Source organism: Lucilia cuprina, chromosome 3 (genome assembly GCF_022045245.1).
Source record: "Lucilia cuprina isolate Lc7/37 chromosome 3, ASM2204524v1, whole genome shotgun sequence".
Taxonomy (NCBI): Eukaryota; Metazoa; Arthropoda; class Insecta; order Diptera; family Calliphoridae; genus Lucilia; species Lucilia cuprina.
The window spans coordinates 49,629,972-49,651,154 of NC_060951.1; the positions used below are offsets into that span (position 1 = coordinate 49,629,972).

General features: G+C 30.0%; 4 protein-coding genes across 4 annotated transcripts; all 4 read right to left on the reverse strand.

Moving 5' to 3' along the window:
* Positions 1–6,389: 6,389 nt before the first annotated feature.
* LOC111674907 lies at positions 6,390–9,799 on the reverse strand. Its single transcript, XM_023435586.2, has 3 exons — positions 8,960–9,799; positions 8,029–8,895; positions 6,390–6,404 (listed from the first exon to the last, which is right to left on the reverse strand). The coding sequence occupies exons 1-3, from the start codon at positions 9,797–9,799 to the stop codon at positions 6,390–6,392; spliced, it is 1,722 nt and encodes a 573-aa protein (XP_023291354.2).
* A 1,001-nt stretch (positions 9,800–10,800) lies between these two features.
* Positions 10,801–12,666, reverse strand: LOC111674906. Its single transcript, XM_046947098.1, has 4 exons — positions 12,181–12,666; positions 11,827–12,120; positions 10,884–11,768; positions 10,801–10,806 (listed from the first exon to the last, which is right to left on the reverse strand). The coding sequence occupies exons 1-4, from the start codon at positions 12,664–12,666 to the stop codon at positions 10,801–10,803; spliced, it is 1,671 nt and encodes a 556-aa protein (XP_046803054.1).
* Positions 12,667–14,971: 2,305 nt separating this feature from the next.
* On the reverse strand, positions 14,972–16,857 carry LOC111674905. The gene is made up of 2 exons (XM_023435584.2): positions 16,027–16,857; positions 14,972–15,964 (listed from the first exon to the last, which is right to left on the reverse strand). The coding sequence occupies exons 1-2, from the start codon at positions 16,855–16,857 to the stop codon at positions 14,972–14,974; spliced, it is 1,824 nt and encodes a 607-aa protein (XP_023291352.2).
* A 425-nt stretch (positions 16,858–17,282) lies between these two features.
* LOC111674904 lies at positions 17,283–20,565 on the reverse strand. Its single transcript, XM_046947099.1, has 8 exons — positions 20,528–20,565; positions 19,568–20,018; positions 19,348–19,525; positions 19,214–19,281; positions 19,047–19,155; positions 18,693–18,961; positions 18,333–18,641; positions 17,283–17,327 (listed from the first exon to the last, which is right to left on the reverse strand). Exons 1-8 carry the CDS (start codon positions 20,563–20,565, stop codon positions 17,283–17,285), a joined length of 1,467 nt encoding a protein of 488 aa, XP_046803055.1.
* Positions 20,566–21,183: the final 618 nt, after the last annotated feature.

Below are 21,183 nucleotides of genomic sequence, written 5' to 3' on the forward strand. Positions count from 1 at the left end.
TTTATGATCAGATATTTGTAGAAATATAAAATAATATTCCAAACCATCGGAATTTTTATTATATGTCGCTATATTAGCTTTCTCTAAACTTTTGTAGGAATCAATTAGTATTAGATTACAATAACGTTTTCCGGGGACATCTAAACGTTCGATTTTATCATCCAGAACTACTAGTTGTAATGCCATAAAACTCCAACTAATAAATAATTTACTCATTAAATCGTTTAGCCAAAATTCAACTGGTCCTTCAGCGGATGATAGTGTAATGACAAAAGTATTCGCCATTTTGGCAAATACATTTTGTACAATAAATCTCAAAGCATTTGCTACAAGAATATTTATTTCCTCTGGTTGTATAATCGTTTCGATGCGTCTTAATATTAATCATGTTGATTAATATGGTTACTTTGAAAACAATCTATCATTTTGTCCATATCAAAATAATTGACATTTTAATAGGTGTAGATGTATTGGTTAATTAGTGTTTAATTTAAATATTTACCTAGAAGTAGTATTTATTAACAATGACAAAATTAATATTTGCTAATATTGTTTATTTAAAAGAATATATTATTTTTGTATAATTATTCCGCTGTTTTAAGGCGGTTATAACTGAGTTAGTTAATTAGTTGGTTAGTCAAATCCTAAGAAATACACCAGATAGACTAGAACACGCACTTTTAACCTAGCGGCTGCACACGTCGATCTAGATATATCTAATTGAAATATTTTAAAAATCTAATTCTTATTTCTACAAATGTTGAATGCATAGATGTTATATAAGAAGAGTCGGGATATATTCAAGGAATCTCTGGAACACAAGGCAGTTAGCAACAATCTTCAGCTGTTTCAGTTTTAAAAGAATCATGATTTCTTTTAAATAGATTTATTCCAATTTCTCAATATATAATTTCTTAAACAATTACAAAAAATCAATTCTTTTAGAATTAAAAAAACTTTTGCAACCATATACAATATTTCACAGACAACAGCTCAAGACTAAAAATTATCAATGATATTCCATATAATGTGGTTATCAGAAGTAAAAAGCCTGACAATTGCTTAAGACTTATCATTAATACATTTTCGTAGACGGTAGAAATACGACGTCTGGTAACTCGATAGTATAATTTTGACCATTCTCTCCATTTATCCAAAAGACCTGCCTGATGAAAATATATAATATAATAGTCGAACTGTTGGATTAAATAAGAATGTTTCGTTAAATAGAAACCGATTTGTTGGTCCTTGACATTCATGGGTAAAATTATAAGGGCTTCTCCGATTGACATGTGTTCTCTAACATAACGTAATGTAAATTCTACAATAGACATCGCCGCATAACTTTCATTAGGATTGCGATAAACATAATCCAATGGATGCATTTCATCTGTGGTATTGAGTGTTATCAGTGGTAAGGACTTGTCCTCAATTTCTGGTACATAAAGTAAAAATTTTTTAGTTAACCCAGTTGATACGGCCTTATAACCACCATCCACTAAAGCAGTTAAGGTAACCGGTGCTGGTTGGTAGAAATTGGTTCGAAATAGGAAGAACAACAACGACTGATAGATGGAACGTATTATGAATGAACTTAATAAAATTGTGGCAAAACGTATCCTCTTCGATGCTCTTCTAGGTAACTTTGCTGCTGGCATACCTATGAAAATTTCAAATATTTGAAATGTTCCATTTGTATTTCTAAAACTATGAATTGCTCCAATGATGCCATAAAATATTATCATCAAAATCCAAGTAGTTTTATCGAAGGCAAATGTAAAAATAACGATCGATATGTGTTGCACTTGTTTGCGCATTATAATAGCGGCTATCGGTATGTAATAGGTGACATAGGTTGGTGTGGCAATTTTATCCCGATCGGCTGTACGTCGAAAGTAGCCCATAGTAATGTTTGTTTCAACGTTCTTAAGCTTAAAAGAAACACATGTCATCAAAATAAATAAGCGTATACAGTTGAATGAAATATAAAGCTGTAAATATTCCGAACTTTTAAACAATACATACCTTTGACAAGGGTCCAGAATTAGACGATTCATAATACGTCTCCGAAGAAATCCAATCAATGTCCAGGGTAAAATTCATTTGTTGACTAATGGCAATCATTGCAAGAGTTTCAAAACCAGATGCAGATATATTTGGAAAATTTTTATTTGTAGCATTTATCACAAATGGCTCCTTCTCCCAAGTGCTTAATTTCAAGGGGCACTAATGTAAATTCTTTAATTTATCTGGAAACATTGCAACATTAAAAAAACCATCACCCAAATATTGATTAATCAGTTTCGGTTCAGTTTGAAGGCAATTGTTTGCTTCAAAAGGAAAATAAGTGTAAACCAATACCTCCTCTATTGAATTCTGTAACATTATATCGCAATGAATCCAATAGTTATCGAAACAATATTTAAAAATTTTTCTCATTTCACTTTTAGCTTTATGATCAGATATTTGCAAAAATAAAAAATAATATTCCAAATCATCGGAATTACGATTATATTCTGCTATATTAGCTTTCTCTAGACTTTCGAAAGAATCTATTAGAATCAGATTGCAATAACGTTTTCCGGGCACTTCCAATAGTTTGATCTTTTGATCCAGAACAACTAGTTGTAATGCCATAAAACTCCAACTAACTAATAATTTACTCATTAAATCGTTGAGCCAAAATTGGACTGGTCCTTCAGCGGATGACATGGAAATATTGGCAAATACATTTTGTACAATAAATATCAAAGCATTTGCTGCAAGAAAATTTATTTCCTCTGGTTGAATGATGGTTTCTATACGGTTTAAGTAAGCGTCTTGAAATGCCGATACGTTCATGTTGTTATATGCCTCGAGAATAAATTCTGTTTTTTTCCACCTTTAATAATTGACATTTAAATATGTTCAAAGGTATTGATTAATTAGTAAACAATTTAAATATTTGCCTAAATAATTGATGGTAGCGTTATTTGCGTTTCCAAAAATTAAAACAATATATGGATTTTTTTTGTTGTTTTGCAACTTTTTATACATATGTTAAACTATAGGCTATTGTCTAGTCTACACAATATACTACACCATTGTAAAATATCCTAGACTAGACTATAGACTAGACTATAGACTAGACTATAGACTAGACTATAGACTAGACTATAGACTAGACTATAGACTAGACTATAGACTAGACTATAGACTAGACTATAGACTAGACTATAGACTAGACTATGGACTAGACTATAGACTAGACTATGGACTAGACTATAGACTAGACTATTTGACTTTAGACTAGACTATATACTAGACTATACTTTACTATAGACTAGACTTTATACTAGACTATAGATTAGACTATACACTAATCTATGGACTAGACTATAGAATAAACTATATACTAGAGTCTAGACTAGACTATAGTATACTGGACTACACTAGACTATAGACTATAGTAGACTAGATTTCTATTCTACGTATTAAACTATATAGATTTTAATAAAAATTCAAAAATTGAGTAAGTAGCACATTAAATTAATATTTATTAATATATATTTTTTTAAATTATAATAATAATTAAAGAAGATACATACAACATGTAATTGTTAAATATAAATTTAAAAATTTAATTAATATTCACAACCAAGCAATTACTTTAAGTAATTCACACGTTTTTTAGTTTTTTTGCAATTATTTTTTATAAATTTAGTTTTTTTCGAAATAGAAATTTCAAAAAACATTTTCAAAAATTTAATTCTTAACGACAGTAATTCTAATAAAAATACTATAAACGAAACAAAATATAAAAATAACATTACGAAAAAGAATCCAATTAACTGGTTTAAACTGATCATGAAAACAAATTCTTTAGTCCCCGAAGAACTAATTAGTTTGGAGATTTGATAATCATAATTTGACCAATCTTTCCACTTAAGCAAAAGGCCGGCTTGTTGAAAGAGCAAAATGTAACTGTTAAAGCGTTCAACCAAATATGAATGTTTTGCCAAATAGAAACCGATTTGTTGCTCGTTAACATTAATTGGTAATACCAGTAATACCTCTCCGACCGGTAACATTTGATAGGCGTAATATTGGGCAAAATCATAAATCGATATAGCAGCATAATTCCGATCACGATAGAGTTCCAAATAATATAATGGAAACATTTCATTTGCACTGTAAATGGTAATTATGGGTAAAGTTTTGTCTTGAACTTGGGGAACATTTGCTATGAAAATCGCTGACATTTCACTACAAACAGCCGAATATCCTTCAGCCACAAGATCTTCTAGAGTAAGTGGTGGAGATTTATAGAAGTGAGTGCGAAAAAGATAGAAGAGTAATGACTGATAGACGGAACGTAAAAAGAAGGAACTTAACAGGGCATTCATAAAATGAATACGTTTCGATGAAGTCTTAGGAACGTTTTTTACCGACATACCAATAAAAATTTCATAAATTTGAAAACTATTCGCTTTTCGACGCTTGACATTAAACTTATTCAATAAAACTATCAAACCATAAAATATTAATGTTAATATCCAGGTTGTGCTATCGAAAGGAAACGTAAAAATACTCAAGGATTCGTATTTACTTTGTTTACGAAGTATTACGGCAACCAGGGGCAAATAGTAGGTGACATAACTGGATGTGGCAATTTTATCTCTTTTGTAAGTGCGACGAAAATAACCCATGGTAACGTTGGTTTCTAGGTTTTTTAACTGCAATGGAAAAGAAAATATATAAAAGTGGTATTTCAACATTAGTTAACTAGGTCTAATGTTTAATTCTACTTTCCATTCTCATAGGCCCCGACTCAGGCGTCTTATTCTGGTTATAGGTATCGATTGAAATCACATTAATATCGAGTGTAAAATTCATATCACGACTTATGGCAATCATTATAAATAATTCAAATCCAGAAATTTCACGTTGTGGTAAAAATCTGCTTGTTTTATTCATAACAAAAGGTGGCACTATCCAAGTGGTTAATTTCACAGAACATTCGTTTAAATTCCTCAATTTATCTGGAAACATTACGTCGTTTACAAAACGTTCGCCATCGAATTTATTAATTATTTCCGGCTTAGTTTGAAAACATTGTTGATCCTTAAAAGGAAAATAAGTGTATATAAAAATATCGCCATTTCTATACTGCACCATAACATTGCAATGTATCCAAAAGTTATCAAAACAGTATCGGAAAATCTTATCCATTTCTTGAGGTATTAATTTATCATAGGTTTGTAAGAAAATAAAATAATACTCTAGACTATCGGAATTTCGATTATACTCCATTATCGATGTCTTCTCCAGACTTCTTAACGAATCAGTCATTATCATATTACAGTAACGTTTTCCCGGTAAATCCAAATCAGATGTCTTGCCATCCAAAACTACTAGTTGAACTGCTATTAAGCCAAACGATATAAATATTTTACTCATGATATCGTGTAGCCAAAATTGTATAGGTCCTTTTTCAGATGATATCGTTATGACAAAAGAGTTAGTAACATTGGCAAATACATTTTGTATGACAAATCTTAAAGCGTTCGTTACCATCTGATTTATATCCTCCGGTTGCATTATCGTTTCGATACGCCGTAGATAGGCTTCGTTAAATACCGTTATGTTCATGTTAAAACCAAGAATAATATAATTTCCTTGTGATACTTAGGTTTAAATAGTTCAATTGTTTATGAGGGCAATTAGTATGATTTATTATTTAATTACCATCCAATTAATAAGTTTCAATTTCATTTTGGTTTGTTAAGAAATTAGTGCCGCTATGATGGTATATTTATACCCTACCTCTGCGTTTGAGTGCGTTTGAAGTAATGTTTTCAACTTATAAAATTATTAGTTCATAATCATGTATTTTAGTATACAATTGTAGCTAATAAATTAGAAAATAATTCGCTTCTCTCGATCTAAGGACAAATCCTGCTGAGTACATATAAATCGGACAAACATTTGATATTCTTCTTAAAGAATATACCTTTTGTCTTCCAAACTACGTGAGGACTGTAGCATAATGACTGACTATGACAATAATTGAAATTTCAACATTTAAGTTCAAATTTGGAAGGTCAATTTTTCAAATAATTTCCTTTCCGAGATTAACATAAACCTTTTGTTAAGAATACACTCTATCGGTCACATCTAAGATAGTATTTTTCAAACATTTAACATATTGCTAATATGGTATAGTTTTAATAATTCGAAACAATGTTTACTTAGTTTATTTATTTATCTATCGGGTAATTGTTTATCACCAGAGAGCCATAATAAAAATGTTGCAAATGATGAATAAAAAATGTTTATTAAACATACTTTTACTAGACGTTATTTTTAAATATTTGTTTATAATAAATGTTTATAGTACATTTAATGAGCTAGTAATTAGGTGTCTAATTGAAGTGTTTATATGAATTCATATCAAGTTCATTGCCGTCCAAAAGGGCCAATTTACAACCCCGATATGTTTAGTTATGAACATATGTATGTGCTCATGAAATACCCAGCAGTTCGACAAAGAGTCAATGCATACGAAAAAGACAGTAATTTCCACTAATAGTTAACCACCTGGATGATCGTAATCCGTATGTTTTGGGTCATTCGTCACGAATGTACCTTTTGTAATCGAGAATGAAGACAGTCGTCACTTTAGTGTCCTCTTTGTAAGCGGGAGCGGAGACAGTCGTCTATTTACTGTCCTCAAGTAACCTAGAGATTATACTCTTAAAAGTAGTTTTTTGTTGTACTTCCGAAAGTAGTTATTTTACCCATCTTTTGGAGAACTACTTATTACTTTCTACTAATATACCACCATCTGGTTGACTCACATTTATATCTTTCGGGTCAATGGTCACATTATTGCCCCATATTATTCTAGAGAGTAGACACTTGAAATTTTTAAATTTTAGTTCCATTAATATCTTACAACGGGACTGTCCCGACGAACTGCTGGGTAAGGTGTACAGAAACAAATGCAATAAACGTATCATTTGTAATTTTCGAATTAACTATGAAAATCCTATGCGTTTAAAAGAACTCAAAAATTTTCAAAATTGATTTCTTTTAAACTTAATCTTAACAAGTAATATTTCTATATTCGGCTGTATCGAATCTTATATACCCTTCACCAAGTATGTTTTAAAAAACAGTTTTTATTTATTTTGTATCTGCCCACATGTCACACATAACATACACACAAACAAATATATCTGTAGCAGAAAGAAATATTAATACCACCGTCCAACTGCATTACCACCCTCAAACAAATATGAGCTGTATTACCAACATATTACTGCTTTATCTCCATGTTCTTGATATACCCACTTACCTTCGGGAGAACAGCTATAAAACCAAATACATCTCCACACGCACATGTACATCTTTATCCAATTCACAGTGTTGTTGTTGCTTTTTTAACAAAGCATGAAAAAAATTTGGATTTTCTGATGAAATTTTTATAGAAATTACAAACGGAATGACAAACTTATATATACCCTTCTCACGAAGGTGAAGGGTGTAAAAAATCAGATGGGAAACAAAATTTGCATTTAAAAATATTATATATTACTATGTGCCCTTATAGTACCTGAAACATTTGATGGGACCATTTTAAAAAATCTCAATATTGGCTACACCCATTCTAATTTTATCCCATATATAAATGACAGATTTATTTCCGAAAAAAGTCTGCCCTTTTTTAACTTTGAGGCCTATTAACTCCACTTCCGGTTAATGTTTGACCGTTAGATATTGTATCGATTAAAATAATTTTTGTATGAAAATTGTAAATACAAACTACCAGACATTAGGATAATGCGGGTAAACATTTTATAAAAATAGTAAAACAAATACAAACACAAATCACTATTTAAATATTAATACTTGGTGATAAATTTAAAAAATCTTCTGCAACCATTTAAACTTGAGTGACAATAATTCAAGTATAAATAATATAATAGATGTTAAAAGTAAAAATGCCATAAAAAATAAAAAACCATACAATTGATTTAAATTTACCATTAAGGTATTTTCATAGGCTGTAGAGGAATCTCCTTGAGACACTGGATATTCAAAATTAGCCCAATCGCGCCATTTTTCCAACAAACCCGCCTGATGTAAACGAACAATATAAAGATCGAATATATCACTTAAATATGAGTGTTTGGGTAAATAAAAACAAATTTGTTGATCTTTGACATTCATGTCTAAAACTGTAAGGGCACCACCGGGAGCCAATTCCTCGTGAACATAACGTATGGCAAATTCGATTATTGACATGGCTACTAAACTTTCATTACTATACAACTCTAGATAATGTAAGGGATACATTTCACTCGTGTTATTTATCACTATTAAGGGTAAAGTTTTATCTTCAATTTGTGGAACATAGAGTAGAAAACGTACAGTCAATTCGGTGGAAACAGCTTTATAACCATCTTCGACAAGACCTTCCAAAGTCATAGGAGCTGATTGATAGAAATTAGTACGAAACATAAAGAAAAGTAATGACTGATAGATTGAACGCAAAATGAACGAAGATATTATTGTTGTCATGAAACGTATCCTAGTCGAAGTCCAGGGCGATACATGGCCTAGAGGCATACCGAGAATAACTTCTAATATTTCGAAGATACCAGAAGTTTTATGTTTATCTTGGAGAATATTAAATATTCCAATTATAGTGTAAACAATAAGAATTAAAATCCAAGTAGTTTTATCAAATGGGAATGTCAGTATACCCAAAGATTCATGATTAGCTTGCTTACGTAGAACTATACCCGCCAGTGGTATATAATAGGTGACAAAAGAAGGCGTGGCAACTTTATCTCTATCAGCTGTATGACGAAAATAGCCCATGGTAAAATTGGTCTCATAATTTTGCAACTGCAAAAGAAATATTTTGTTTAAGTTTTCATGGGTTTTGTTAAATTTTAAATATTTTACTCACCATTGACAATGGTTTACTTTCAGGCGATTCCTGCATTTTATACGTTTCAATATCGATCCACTCAACATTGATAGTAAAGTTCATTTTCTCACTAATTGTTATGAGTATAGATATTTCAAAACCCGATACATGGATATCAGGAAATCTTCTATTGGTGGTATTTTTAACAAATGGCGGTATTTCCCAGGTGCTTAGTTTTAAAGAACAACCATGCAAATTCTTTAGTTTATCTGGGAACATTTCATCCCTTTCAAATTCATTGCCAATAAATCGATTTATCAATTCCGGTGTAGTGTGAAAGCAGTTATTTTCCTTAAAAGGAAAATAGGTGTAAACCAAGACCTCACCTTTAGAATCCTGCACCATTACATTGCAATGTATCCAATAGTTGTCGAAACAATACTTGAAAATCTTTTCCATTTCTTTTTCAAAAAGTAAATCTCGTGTTTGTAGGAATATGTAATAATATTCCAAATTATCCGAATATCGATTGTACTCCGAAATATTAGCTTTTCTTAAACTATCAAATGAGTCCGTCATAATCATATTACAATAACGTCTTCCCGCCACATCCAATTGGACGATTGTGTAATCCAAAACTACTAATTGCACCGCCATTAAACCCCAAGTGGCGAATAGTTTATTCATTGTGTCGTGTAGCCAAAATTCCACTGGGCCACCAGAGGTCGTTACGGTAAGTACAAATGTTTTGCTGATTTTAGCAAAAACATTCTGTATGACAAATCTCAAGGCATTTGCTACGTGTAAATTAATTTCCTCCGATTGAGTGATAGTGTTAATACGATTCAAGTACGCGTCTTCAAAAGCTGTCACGTTCATGTTGTTGGTCGACGAGTATATGATTTAATATTCAAAATATAATTGACGTTTATATGTGCAAATAGTAAAAGAGTGAAATTATTTTATGTCCAATTTAAGTGTTAAGCAATGTAAAACTAATATTTGCTAATGTTCTTAATTTTTTATGGTGGTTGAGAAAATTATCCATACAGTACATTTCTATGTAATGTACAAAAAGTAGAGAGAATTTATCTATGTAGTGTTCTGCGTATTAGTATTTGCTTTGATTTATTGATTAAAATATTTAACTTTGATTTAGATTTTAAATGGTTATTTATATGTGTTGAGGTCACTGGTTATAATGCAATAATTGTTCTACTTCAAATAAAGAAGTTGCACATAATTGTAACATTTGTGCTGTTCACAGTTAAGATGTTAAATATTTGATGGATATGGACATACATTTAGATTAATGCTCTTGTCGATATTATCGAATAACGAATTAATTACCTAACTAACTAACTAACTAACTAACTAACTAACTAACTAACTAACTAACTAATTAACTAATTAACTAACTAACTAACTAACTAACTAACTAACTAACTAACTAACTAACTAACTAACTAAATAACTAAATAAATAAATAACTAAATATCTAAATAACTAAATAACTAAATAACTAAATAACTAAATAACTAAATAACTAAATAACTAAATAACTAAATAACTAAATAACTAAATAACTAAATAACTAAATAACTAAATAACTAAATAACTAAATAACTAAATAACTAACTAACTAACTTACTAACTAACTAACTAACTAACTAACTAACTAACTAACTAACTAACTAACTAACTAACTAACTAACTAACTAACTAACAATTTTCCGGAAAATGGCTGATCATATCGGTACAGCTGGTTGCTACATAATCAATTTTTGCCTTTAATAACGACTACATTTGTTACATCAATACTTTATTAAAATGTTACTTTACATAACAAAATATTCACTTAAAAAATTCTTTTTAAAAACTTATGTCTTTTCGATAACAATTCAAGAAAAAAACATAAAATCGAAATCAATTGTAAAAGCAACATTACAAAAAAAATTCCAACCAATTGCTTCAAATTAACCATCAATGCATTTTCATACATTGTAGAACTGCGCTTATCTTCGTTTATAAAATTCATTTGAGACCAATCCTTCCACTTCTGTAAAAGTCCAGCTTGTTGAAAATATAAAATATATGTATTAAACTGTTCCGCTAAATACGAGTGCTTTACGAAATAGAAACCAATTTGTTGTTCATTAACATTGATGGGTAAAATTTGTAGGACTCTACCAAAGGTTAATAAGTTCTGTGCGTAAAATACAGCAATATCTGCTACGGAAATGGCGGCAAAATTATCATTTGGATGCATTTCCAAATAAACTAATGGAAACAGTTCATTTGAACTATATACTAGCACTAAGGGCAAAGATCTATCATTGATTTGTGGTACATTCCATATAAAAGACAAAGACATTTCTGAGCTTACAGCTGTATAGCCATTATCGACTAAACTTTCGATAGTCAAAGGTGGGGCTCTGTAGAAATGTGTACGAAATAGATGAAATAGTAGAGATTGATAAACAGTACGCAAGATGAATGAACTTAGGAGCATAGTAAGGAAACGTATTTTTCTCGAAACGGTTTTAGGTATAATTCTTATCGGCATTCCAATAAGCACTTCATATATCTGAAAATTATCTACTCTACGTTCCTGGGTATTAAGTGTATTCAATAGTAATACTAAGCCATAAACGAATAGTATTAGACCCCAGGTTAGTTTATCAAATGGAAATGTGAATATACCTATAGATTCAAATTTAGTTTCTTGACGTAAGATTACCGCTACCAGGGGCAGATAGTAGGTAACATAACTGGGTGTGGCAATTTGATCTATTTGCGCCATACGTCTAAAATAACCCATGGTAATGTTAGTTACACGATTTATAAGCTAGAAATAAAATATAAATTTAAATATATAATTTGAAGAAATATATTTTACAACTTACCTTATTTAAGGGACCACTTAAAGGAGTTTCATTTTTGTAATAAGTATCTATTGAAATCACATCAATATCTAAGGAAAAATTAATAGCACGACTTATGGCCACTATCATGGTAAACTCAAAACCAGATATATCATGTACTGGGTAATATGGACTTGTACTGTTGATCACAAATGGTGGGGCCTCCCAAGTTGTTACTTTCAACGGACATTTGTGCATATTTATTAACTTATTCGGAAACATTACTTCATTTATGAAACGATTTCCTTTGAACTGATTAATTATTTGGGGTTTAGTCTGAAAACAGTTTTTTTCCTCAAATGGAAAATATGTATAAATTAATATTTCTCCCTTGGCGTTCTGTATCATAACATTGCAATGTATCCAATAGTTGTCAAAACAATATCTTAAAATCTTTTTCATTTCTTGTGGAATACGACTATCCACAGTTTGTAGGAAAATAAAGTAATATTCCAAACTATCAGAATTTTGATTATATTCCGCTATATAAGTCTTCTCTAGACTTTTAAACGAATCTATTACAATCATATTACAATAGCGTTTCCCTGCTACTTCAATACGCTTGATCTTATGATTTTGCACCACCAGTTGTACTGCCATAAAGCCCCATGTTGCGAAAAGTTTGCTCATTATATCATGAAACCAAAATTCTATTGGTCCTCCCGGTACCGATATGGTAATCACGAAAGCATTTGTTATATTAGCAAATACATTTTGTATAACAAATCTTAGAGCATTGGCCACGGAAAGATTAATTTCTTCGGGCTGTATGTGAGCACCGGTACGCTGTAAATATGCGTCTTGTAATAGCGTAACGTTCATGTTTTGAAGGACAGTAATGAAAATACTTTTTATATCCTTATTATTAAGTTTATGGATTTATAGAGAGGGTTGGAAAAAATTCTATTTATTACAAGTTACCTAATTAAAATGTTTATTTAGGTTTAATTTATTTTAATATTTGTTTACGTTGATTTCCAGTTTTTTTGGTGTTAATTATAAAAATATATAAAGCAAAGAAAATAAGTGTAATTATTTGTAACAAATATGAAAATTATGGAAAAAATTAACTATCAGATACTTTATTAGAATAAATTTAACGGTTTAATAAATGTATGAGAATCTATGGGGCTTTATACATACCACAACGCTAAATAGGGAGGCAGAAATATTTGGATATTAGAACCCTCACAAATACTAAGATGCTCACAATGAGACCGCATTTTTCGGATTTTTAGGTTGTCCTATCAACTAAACCAAGGTAATAACAACTAGAAACTAAATCGAATATCTAAGTTAATTCCTCTTCCCTCTTTCAGTCGGTTTCGATAAATTATACTTTTTATTAAGAATTTTCTAAAAATTATACTTTTTATAAAAACTAATCCATAAAATCTTCTTTTTATAGAAATCTAGGTATACGCAGTGTGCTTTGCTACCCTAAAAGTAATATAAAAAAACACTTAACGATTTTAAAGATTCTAACTAGGGTTCTATAGTTGACACGAAAAGTCGACTTTTTGCTTTTAGTTAAAACTTTTCGACTTCTCAACTTTTTGCTTTTTATGCAAAATCAATTTTTCGACTTTTTTCACTTAGTTAAATGTCGACATTTCGACTTTTAGTATTTTGTAAATAGTCGACATTTTGACTTTTTGACTTTTTTTCGACTATTTTCGACTTTTTTTCGACTATTTTCTACTATTTTCGACTTTTCGGCTATTTTCAATTTTTTCCGACTTTTTGACTATTTTCGACTTTTTTCGACTCTTCGACTATTTCAGACTTGTCGAAGATTTTCGACTTTTTGACTATTTTTGTCTTTTTTCGACTATTTTAGATTTTTCCCGATTTTTAAACTATTTTTGGCTTTTTCCGACTCTTCGACTATTTTCGACCTTTCCCGATTTTTATTTGACTTTTTGACTATTTTTGACTTTTCGACTATTTCCGACTTGTCGAAGTTTTTCGACTTTTTGACTTTTTTTGTCTTTTTTCGACTTTTCGACTTTTTCCGATTATAAAACTATTTTTGGCTTTTTCCGACTCTTCGACTATTTTCGACCTTTTCCGATTTTTTTTACTTTTTCCGACTTTTTGACTATTTTTGACTTTTTCCGACTTTTCGACTATTTTCGACTTTTCGACTATTTTCGACTTTTTTCGACTATTTTCGACTTTTTCCGACTATATTTAACTTTTCGACTTTTATTTCCAAAGTCAACTTTTTCACAGACGATAGTCGAGTTATCGACTTTTTTGGAACAAAATAGTCGACTTCGACTTTTTTCGATTATTCGAAAGTCGATTTATTGAACCCTAATTCTAACTATATTAGTTTTTCAGATATATAATGTTTTACATATGGGAGATGCCATTCAAATTATGATTTTAATGTAAATGTGAATAATCTAATAGTTTCCCAGATAAACGAATTTTTTTATTTAATTTAGTGGGAGGTGCCAATCCCTCCATTGAAAGTCTTCCCATTTTTCTCTAAATGTTCACATGTTCGTGTAAAATATGAAGATTCAAGCTCTAATATATTCTCAGATATAAAAATTTTCTATTTAATTCATATGGGGATTCCATGCTCCCCTTGATGAATGAACGCCCTTTATTCCCCTAAATGTTTAGATTAATATAAAAGTTCTTTGTACAAAAATTAAGAACCTTGTTCTATTTATTTTATATGGGAAATGCCGATTCTCCTATTAGTTTTCCATAGTTTCCAAGATAAACGAATTTATATATAAAATTCATATTAAGAAGTATTTTAATTGATGACAACGTTATCCTTGCTCTTGCAGTTTCAGAGATATGATACTTTTAAATTCTCTTTTAATAGAACGTTTTTGATAATAATTTAAAAAATCTATGTTATTATATTTGATAAATTTGATATAAATTGTAGAACAATTTAGATAAATTAGTTTTTTATTGACAATGTTCAATAAATTCTATTTTTATAGAAAATTTTCGATAAAATTGCTTTTTATAGAAATTTTTTCTTCTTTTTCTACAAAATTTTCGATAAAAGTTTATTTTAAAGATTTTTTAAAAATTCTTTTCAAAATCAATTCAAACACGTGGAATTTTTTTTTATTAAAGTTCATATTACATAAAATTAAAAAAATCTTTTGAACCATTTCACCTTTTGTGATAATAATTCCAGTGCAAACAATGCTATCGAAGATATATGTAAAAATAACATCAGCTTTAGAAAACCAGCAAATTGATTTAAATTAATCATTAAAGCACTATCATAAGCAGTGGGGTTTACACGTTTCCTTGAAACCTGAAAGTCCAAATTACCCCATTCACGCCATTTGTTCGTTAAACCGGATTGATGTAAACGCATTATATAATCATCAAAACGATCGATTAAATAGGAATGTTTTGCCAAATAAAAACCAATTTGTTGATCTTTAACTTTCATGGGTAAAACTCGTAAAGCTGTTCCAAAAGTCATTTCCTCGCGAACATAACGCAAAGCGAATTCAATAATGGATATAGCAACCAGACTCTCATTACGCCGATATTCCATATAACGCATGGGAGACATTTCACTGGAGCTATTTGTCACTATTACTGGTAAAGTTTTATTTTCGATTTGAGGTACATAAAGTAAAAACTGCATTGTCAATTCGGTGGATACAACTTTATAACCCTCAGTGGCTAAACCTTCTATGCTTTGTGGAGTGGCCAGGTAGAAGTTGGAACGAAACACGAAAAACAGTAAGGATTGGTAGACGGATCTTAATATAAACGAACTAAGGATTGTTGTCATAAAACGGATTCTTGTTGAAGATCTTTTTGGGATATCCTTTGTTGTTACACCCATAATAATTTCATAGGTTTGAAAAATACTTCCTTTAATTTTTCTAGTTCGAACAGAGTTAATAATGCCCATTATAACGTAAGCCACAATAATTAATGACCAAGTTTCAGCATCAAATGGAAATGTCAATATATCCATGGATTCGTGTGAGGCTAATTTGCGTAATATTAAAGCTATTAAGGGAACGTAGAAGGTAACAATAGTGGGCGTGGCTATTTTGTCTCGTATATTGGTACGACGAAAGAAACCCATGGTAATATTAGTTTCGCGATGTCGTAACTGAAATAACAATTATAACAAAAATTGTTTAACACTATGAGAAGAATAAATAGTTCAATTACCTTTTCCAAAAGACCCGCATCTGGTGATTGATTTTTGTAAAATGAAATCCATTCTATGTCCAAAGTAAAGTTCATAGTTTCACTTATAGCTGCTACTATAAGAACTTCTACGCCTGTTACTTTCAGTTTGGGATATCTTTTATTGGTTCTATTTACCACAAAGGGAGGTGTATTCCAAGTTGTTACTTTCATGGGACATCCTTGTAAGTTTATTAATTTATCAGGAAATATTTCCTCACTTACAAAATGGTCTCCCTGAAATTGATTTATCATTTCCGGTTGTGTTTGAAAGCAGTTATTTTCTTTAAAGGGAAAGTATGTGTAAACTAATATTTCTCCTTTTTCCGTTTGCACCATAACATTGCAATGTAACCAGTAATTATTGAAACAATATCTAAATATTAATTCCATTTCATGGACAGCAAGTTCATCATGGGTTTGTAGGAAAATAAAATAATATTCGATATTGTCATAATTCTGCTTATTTTCCACTAAATTTATGTTCTCCAAACTTTGAAAAGAATCAATCATAATCATATTACTGTAATAGTTGCCCAATACCTCTATACGTTCCGTTTTGGGATCATGTATTAACAACTGTACTGCCATAAATCCCCAAGTAGAAAACAATTTATGCATTATGTCATAAAGGCAAAGTTCCCAAGGTCCACCGGCTGCTGCTATTGCAAAAACGAATGAATTCGAATGTTTGGCAAAAACATTTTGTATGATAAACCTCAAAGCATTTGCCACCAGAAAATTTCTTTCCTCCGGTTGGGTAAATGTTTCCAGACGCCGTAAGTATGCGTCTTGTAATAGCGAAACGTTCATGTTGATTGAATAAAAAAATTAAGTACTTTTTTGTTTTTATCCTTAAATATTAACAGTTGTGTTTAGATTTATAGTACTTAGTTTCTAAAAATAAAATGGTGTTTTATATTTTCCATACTTTCTTCAAACTATTTATTTAACGTTGCAAAGGACATTGTTACTTCTTAATAAGTGTCTAATTAAAATGTTTATTTTAGTTGTAATTAAATTAATCCTTGTATTTTGAAGAACTTGAAAATAACTGAATAGTCCTAGATAAATATTTATTGTTTGTTTACATTGATAGAAAAAGTGATAACAATTTACTTTTTTTAGGGAAAGTGGTAGAAACACGTGCTTGATTTATGAACTTGAACGTGAATAAATCAGATTAAGAAATTATATGTGTAAAAACAATATCGGAGAGTTCATCTGGCTATAATTTTTCAATAACGACGTCTAAGAATGAAGAACAGTTTTAGAACCTTTTTCTATTTAAAAAGAGAAGAATAAGAAAGAGTTAAACTTAGCACCTATTAAATTATGTAACTGTGTTAGTTAGTAAATTAGATACTTATTTAGTTAGCTAGCTAGTTAGTTAGCTAGTTAGTTAGTTAGTTAGTTAGTTAGTTAGGCAGTTAGTTATTTAGTTAGTTAGGTAGTTAGTAAGTTACTTAGGCAGTTATTTATTTAGTTCGGCAGTTACTTATTTAGTTAGTCAGTTAGTCAGTTAGTAAGTTAGTTAGTTTGTTAGATAGTTAGTTAGTTAGTTACTTATTAAGTTAGTTAGTTAGTTAGTTAAACAATATCTTTTCCTCAAAAATATTTCGGAATTTAGATAAAATGCTTTATTGTAGATAAATAATCCATATTTTTAACATACTTACTTGTGTAGGGTTTCATATGGACGGCCATGCCCGACTTCACATTCTTACTTGTTATAGTTGATGCTATTAATATTTACAAATATGTAAATAGTTAAATAACTTGCATAATATTTTTATTATTATTTTGAATGATTCATTAATTTTAAATATACAATCTAATTTAAATCCTCATAACTCATTAAATATAACAATGATGTATTAGAAGGGGAACAGTGGTTTCGGTTCCAAAAACTGTGATACCAAATATTTTAGCTACTAAGAATTTTAAATGGAGCTAGAGTTTCAAAACCATTAAACACTTAATCATCACGTATTGTTCCTAGATCCTGTTTTAAATAAGTTTATTATCAACCAAAAAGTACTTTCATTAAACTTTTTTCCTTTAATTTATTTTTTATTGTAAAATTTCATTCAAAGTTTATAATAAATACAACATTATTAAAAGAACTTTTGCAACCACTTAATTTTTTTCGACAATAGTTCCAAAAGAAAAACTACAAATGCTACCGAGTGCATTATCAGGACTACGTTGAAAAATCCCAGAAGTTGTTTTAAATTAATCATCAAAACATTTTCATATGAGGTTGAGTGACCACTCTGTTGGCTCACTAGATGTTCCATGTTAGACCATTCTTTCCATTTTTGCAAGAGACCAGCTTGTTGAAAATATAAAATATAATTATTAAATTGATCAACCAAATACGAATGCTTCACAAAATAGAAACCAATTTGCTGTTCATTTACATTAATGGGTAAGATCTGCAAGGCATTTTTCGGAGATAATATACCGAGAGCATAGAATAAAGTGAATTCGAAAATGGACATGGCTATAAAATTTTTATCTTGATTAACTACCAAAAAATACAAAGGATACATTTCATTAGTACTGTGGATGATAAGTAAAGGCAGAGACCTGTCCTGAATTTGTGGTACGTTTATTATGAAATTTAGCGACATAGCAGAACATACCGCTTTATAGCCTTGGGCCACTAAACCATCTAGAGTAACCGGTGGTGACTCATAGAAATGGGTACGAAATAGATGAAAAAGTAGCGATTGATAAACAGAACGTAAAATGAAGGAGGTCACAAGCATAACCATTAGGCGTATTCTTTTTGAGCTATCCTTGGGAAGATTTTTTATAGGCATACCTATAAAGACTTGATGTATTTGAAAATTTTGTACTATGCGATTTTTAGCATTTAACCAGTTTAGTAAAACAATAAACAAATAAATCACTATTATTAAAATCCAAGTGATTTTATCGAAAGGAAATGTTAAAATTCCCATAGACTGAAATTGAGTTTGTCTACGCAGCATTACAGCTACAAATGGCAGATAATAAGTGACATAACTGGGCGGAAGCAAGTTGATCTCTTAAAGCTGTACGTCGAAAATAACCCATAGTTATGTTGGTCTCACGATGTTTGAGCTAAAATAAAATCAATTTAAAGTTAAAAATGTTTAAATTGAATTGCATCTTTACTCACCATACTCATGGGTATAATTGCAGGAGTTTGATTCTTATGATATGTATCTATGGAAATCATATCAATATCTAAAGAAAAATTTAATTTTTTACTTATAACAATAATTATAATTATTTCAAATCCGTTTATTTCACGATCTGTATGTTGAAATCCCGTGCCATTAATTACAAACGGTGGTATATTCCAAGTGGTTAATTTTAAAGAACATTTGTTAAAATTTCTTAATTTATTTGGAAACATTACATCGTTCTCAAAACGTTCATCTACAAATTTATTTATTACTTCCGGTTGTGTCTGAAAGCAATAACTTTCCTTAAAAGGAAAATAAGTATAAATAAATATTTCTCCTCTTGCCGTTTGCACCATAATATTGCAATGTATCCAATAGTTATCAAAACAATATCTAAAAATCATTTGCATTTCCCTTTCAAGTAACTTATCACGTATCTGAAGGAATATAAAATAATACTCCAAACCATCAGAATTTTTATTATATTCCGCAATATGTGTTTTCTCCAGGCTTCTAAACGAATCTATCATAATCATATTACAATAACGTTTTCCCGGCACTTCTATATATTTTGTTCTTTTATCCGATATTACCAGCTGTACGGCCAAAAAACTCCAAGTTGCAAATAATTTGGTCATTATATCATTAAACCAAAAACCAACCGCACCTCCACCAGTTGATAGTGTAAAGACAAAATCATTGGTAATATTGACAAAAACATTTTGTATAACAAAACGTAGAGCATTTGCCACAAATACATTTATGTATTCGGGTTGTGCTAAAACTCCGATACGTCTTGAAATAACGAAACGTTCATGGCGTTAGACTGTAAAATGAAACTGACTTTGTGTGATTCTTTAAATATAGTAAAACAGAAGTTGATTGTTGATTTAATTTAATTAGTTACTAATTAAAATGTTTACATTGTTAATGTCTAAATAAAGTTATTAAATAATAATTGTTGCTACAAGAACGAGCAAACAAATAGTTTTTTTTAATTATGATTGCTTGTTTTTTAGTATAATTTTTCTAATTCCACCTGACCTATTACTTGTTACTAAAAATAACTCTTTTTTTATTTATAGAAATTTTTTCGGTATATTTTCTATTTATGAAAAATTTTTTAGTATTTTTTTTTTTTAAGAAAATTTCGAAAAGTTTTCTTTTTTATAAAAATAGAAAATTTTCGAGAAATTTCTTTTTATATAAAAAATATTCAATTAATTTTCGAATTTTTTTATAACAATTTTTGATTGATATTATTTTTATAGAAAATGTTTTATATTTTTGTTTGTTTGAAAAACCCAAAATTATTGATAGTAGGACTAAGACCACATTTCATGCTTATGTTTCCCCTACATATTGCCCAGCATCGATCTGCTTTGTTGATCCAATCCTTTGTGGGGTGTCGGTCAAGGATTACACTTAACTCTGTGTATCACCGATCTTTTTGCGCAGGAAAGAGTGTTTAATATACTTACTTTACTTTTTTCTTTCTTGTAAAAATTTTCTTTTCCTAACATTGAATGTTTTCGATTTCGCTAGGGAACCCTCAATGGGCGGTTTATACCGATCGTCCCTTTACATAAGAATTTTGTTTATATATGAGGTCTTTGTCTGGTATACTACTTTTAACTATACTATCGACCTTTAATGTTTTAAGTAAAGGGGACGTAAGTTTTAAAGTAGGAAGGACGTAAGGCTTATCCTACGATTAGACTTAGATGTCGCATAGCTTGATTTTCCTGGCACACCACCTCACACTTTGGATTTGAATCGGCACCTTTCAAATTTTTTAAAGTGCAGTTGCTCTTTTTTCTGGCGAGTAAGTAATAATCACCTTTCTTTTAGGATTTCATGCCTCAACGTTACCTGTGGTGGTCATAGTCTTAGGTATTTTAATATTCTTGTCGGGGCTTATTGTAGTAGGTTCTCTAATCGGTACCATCCCAAATTTTTA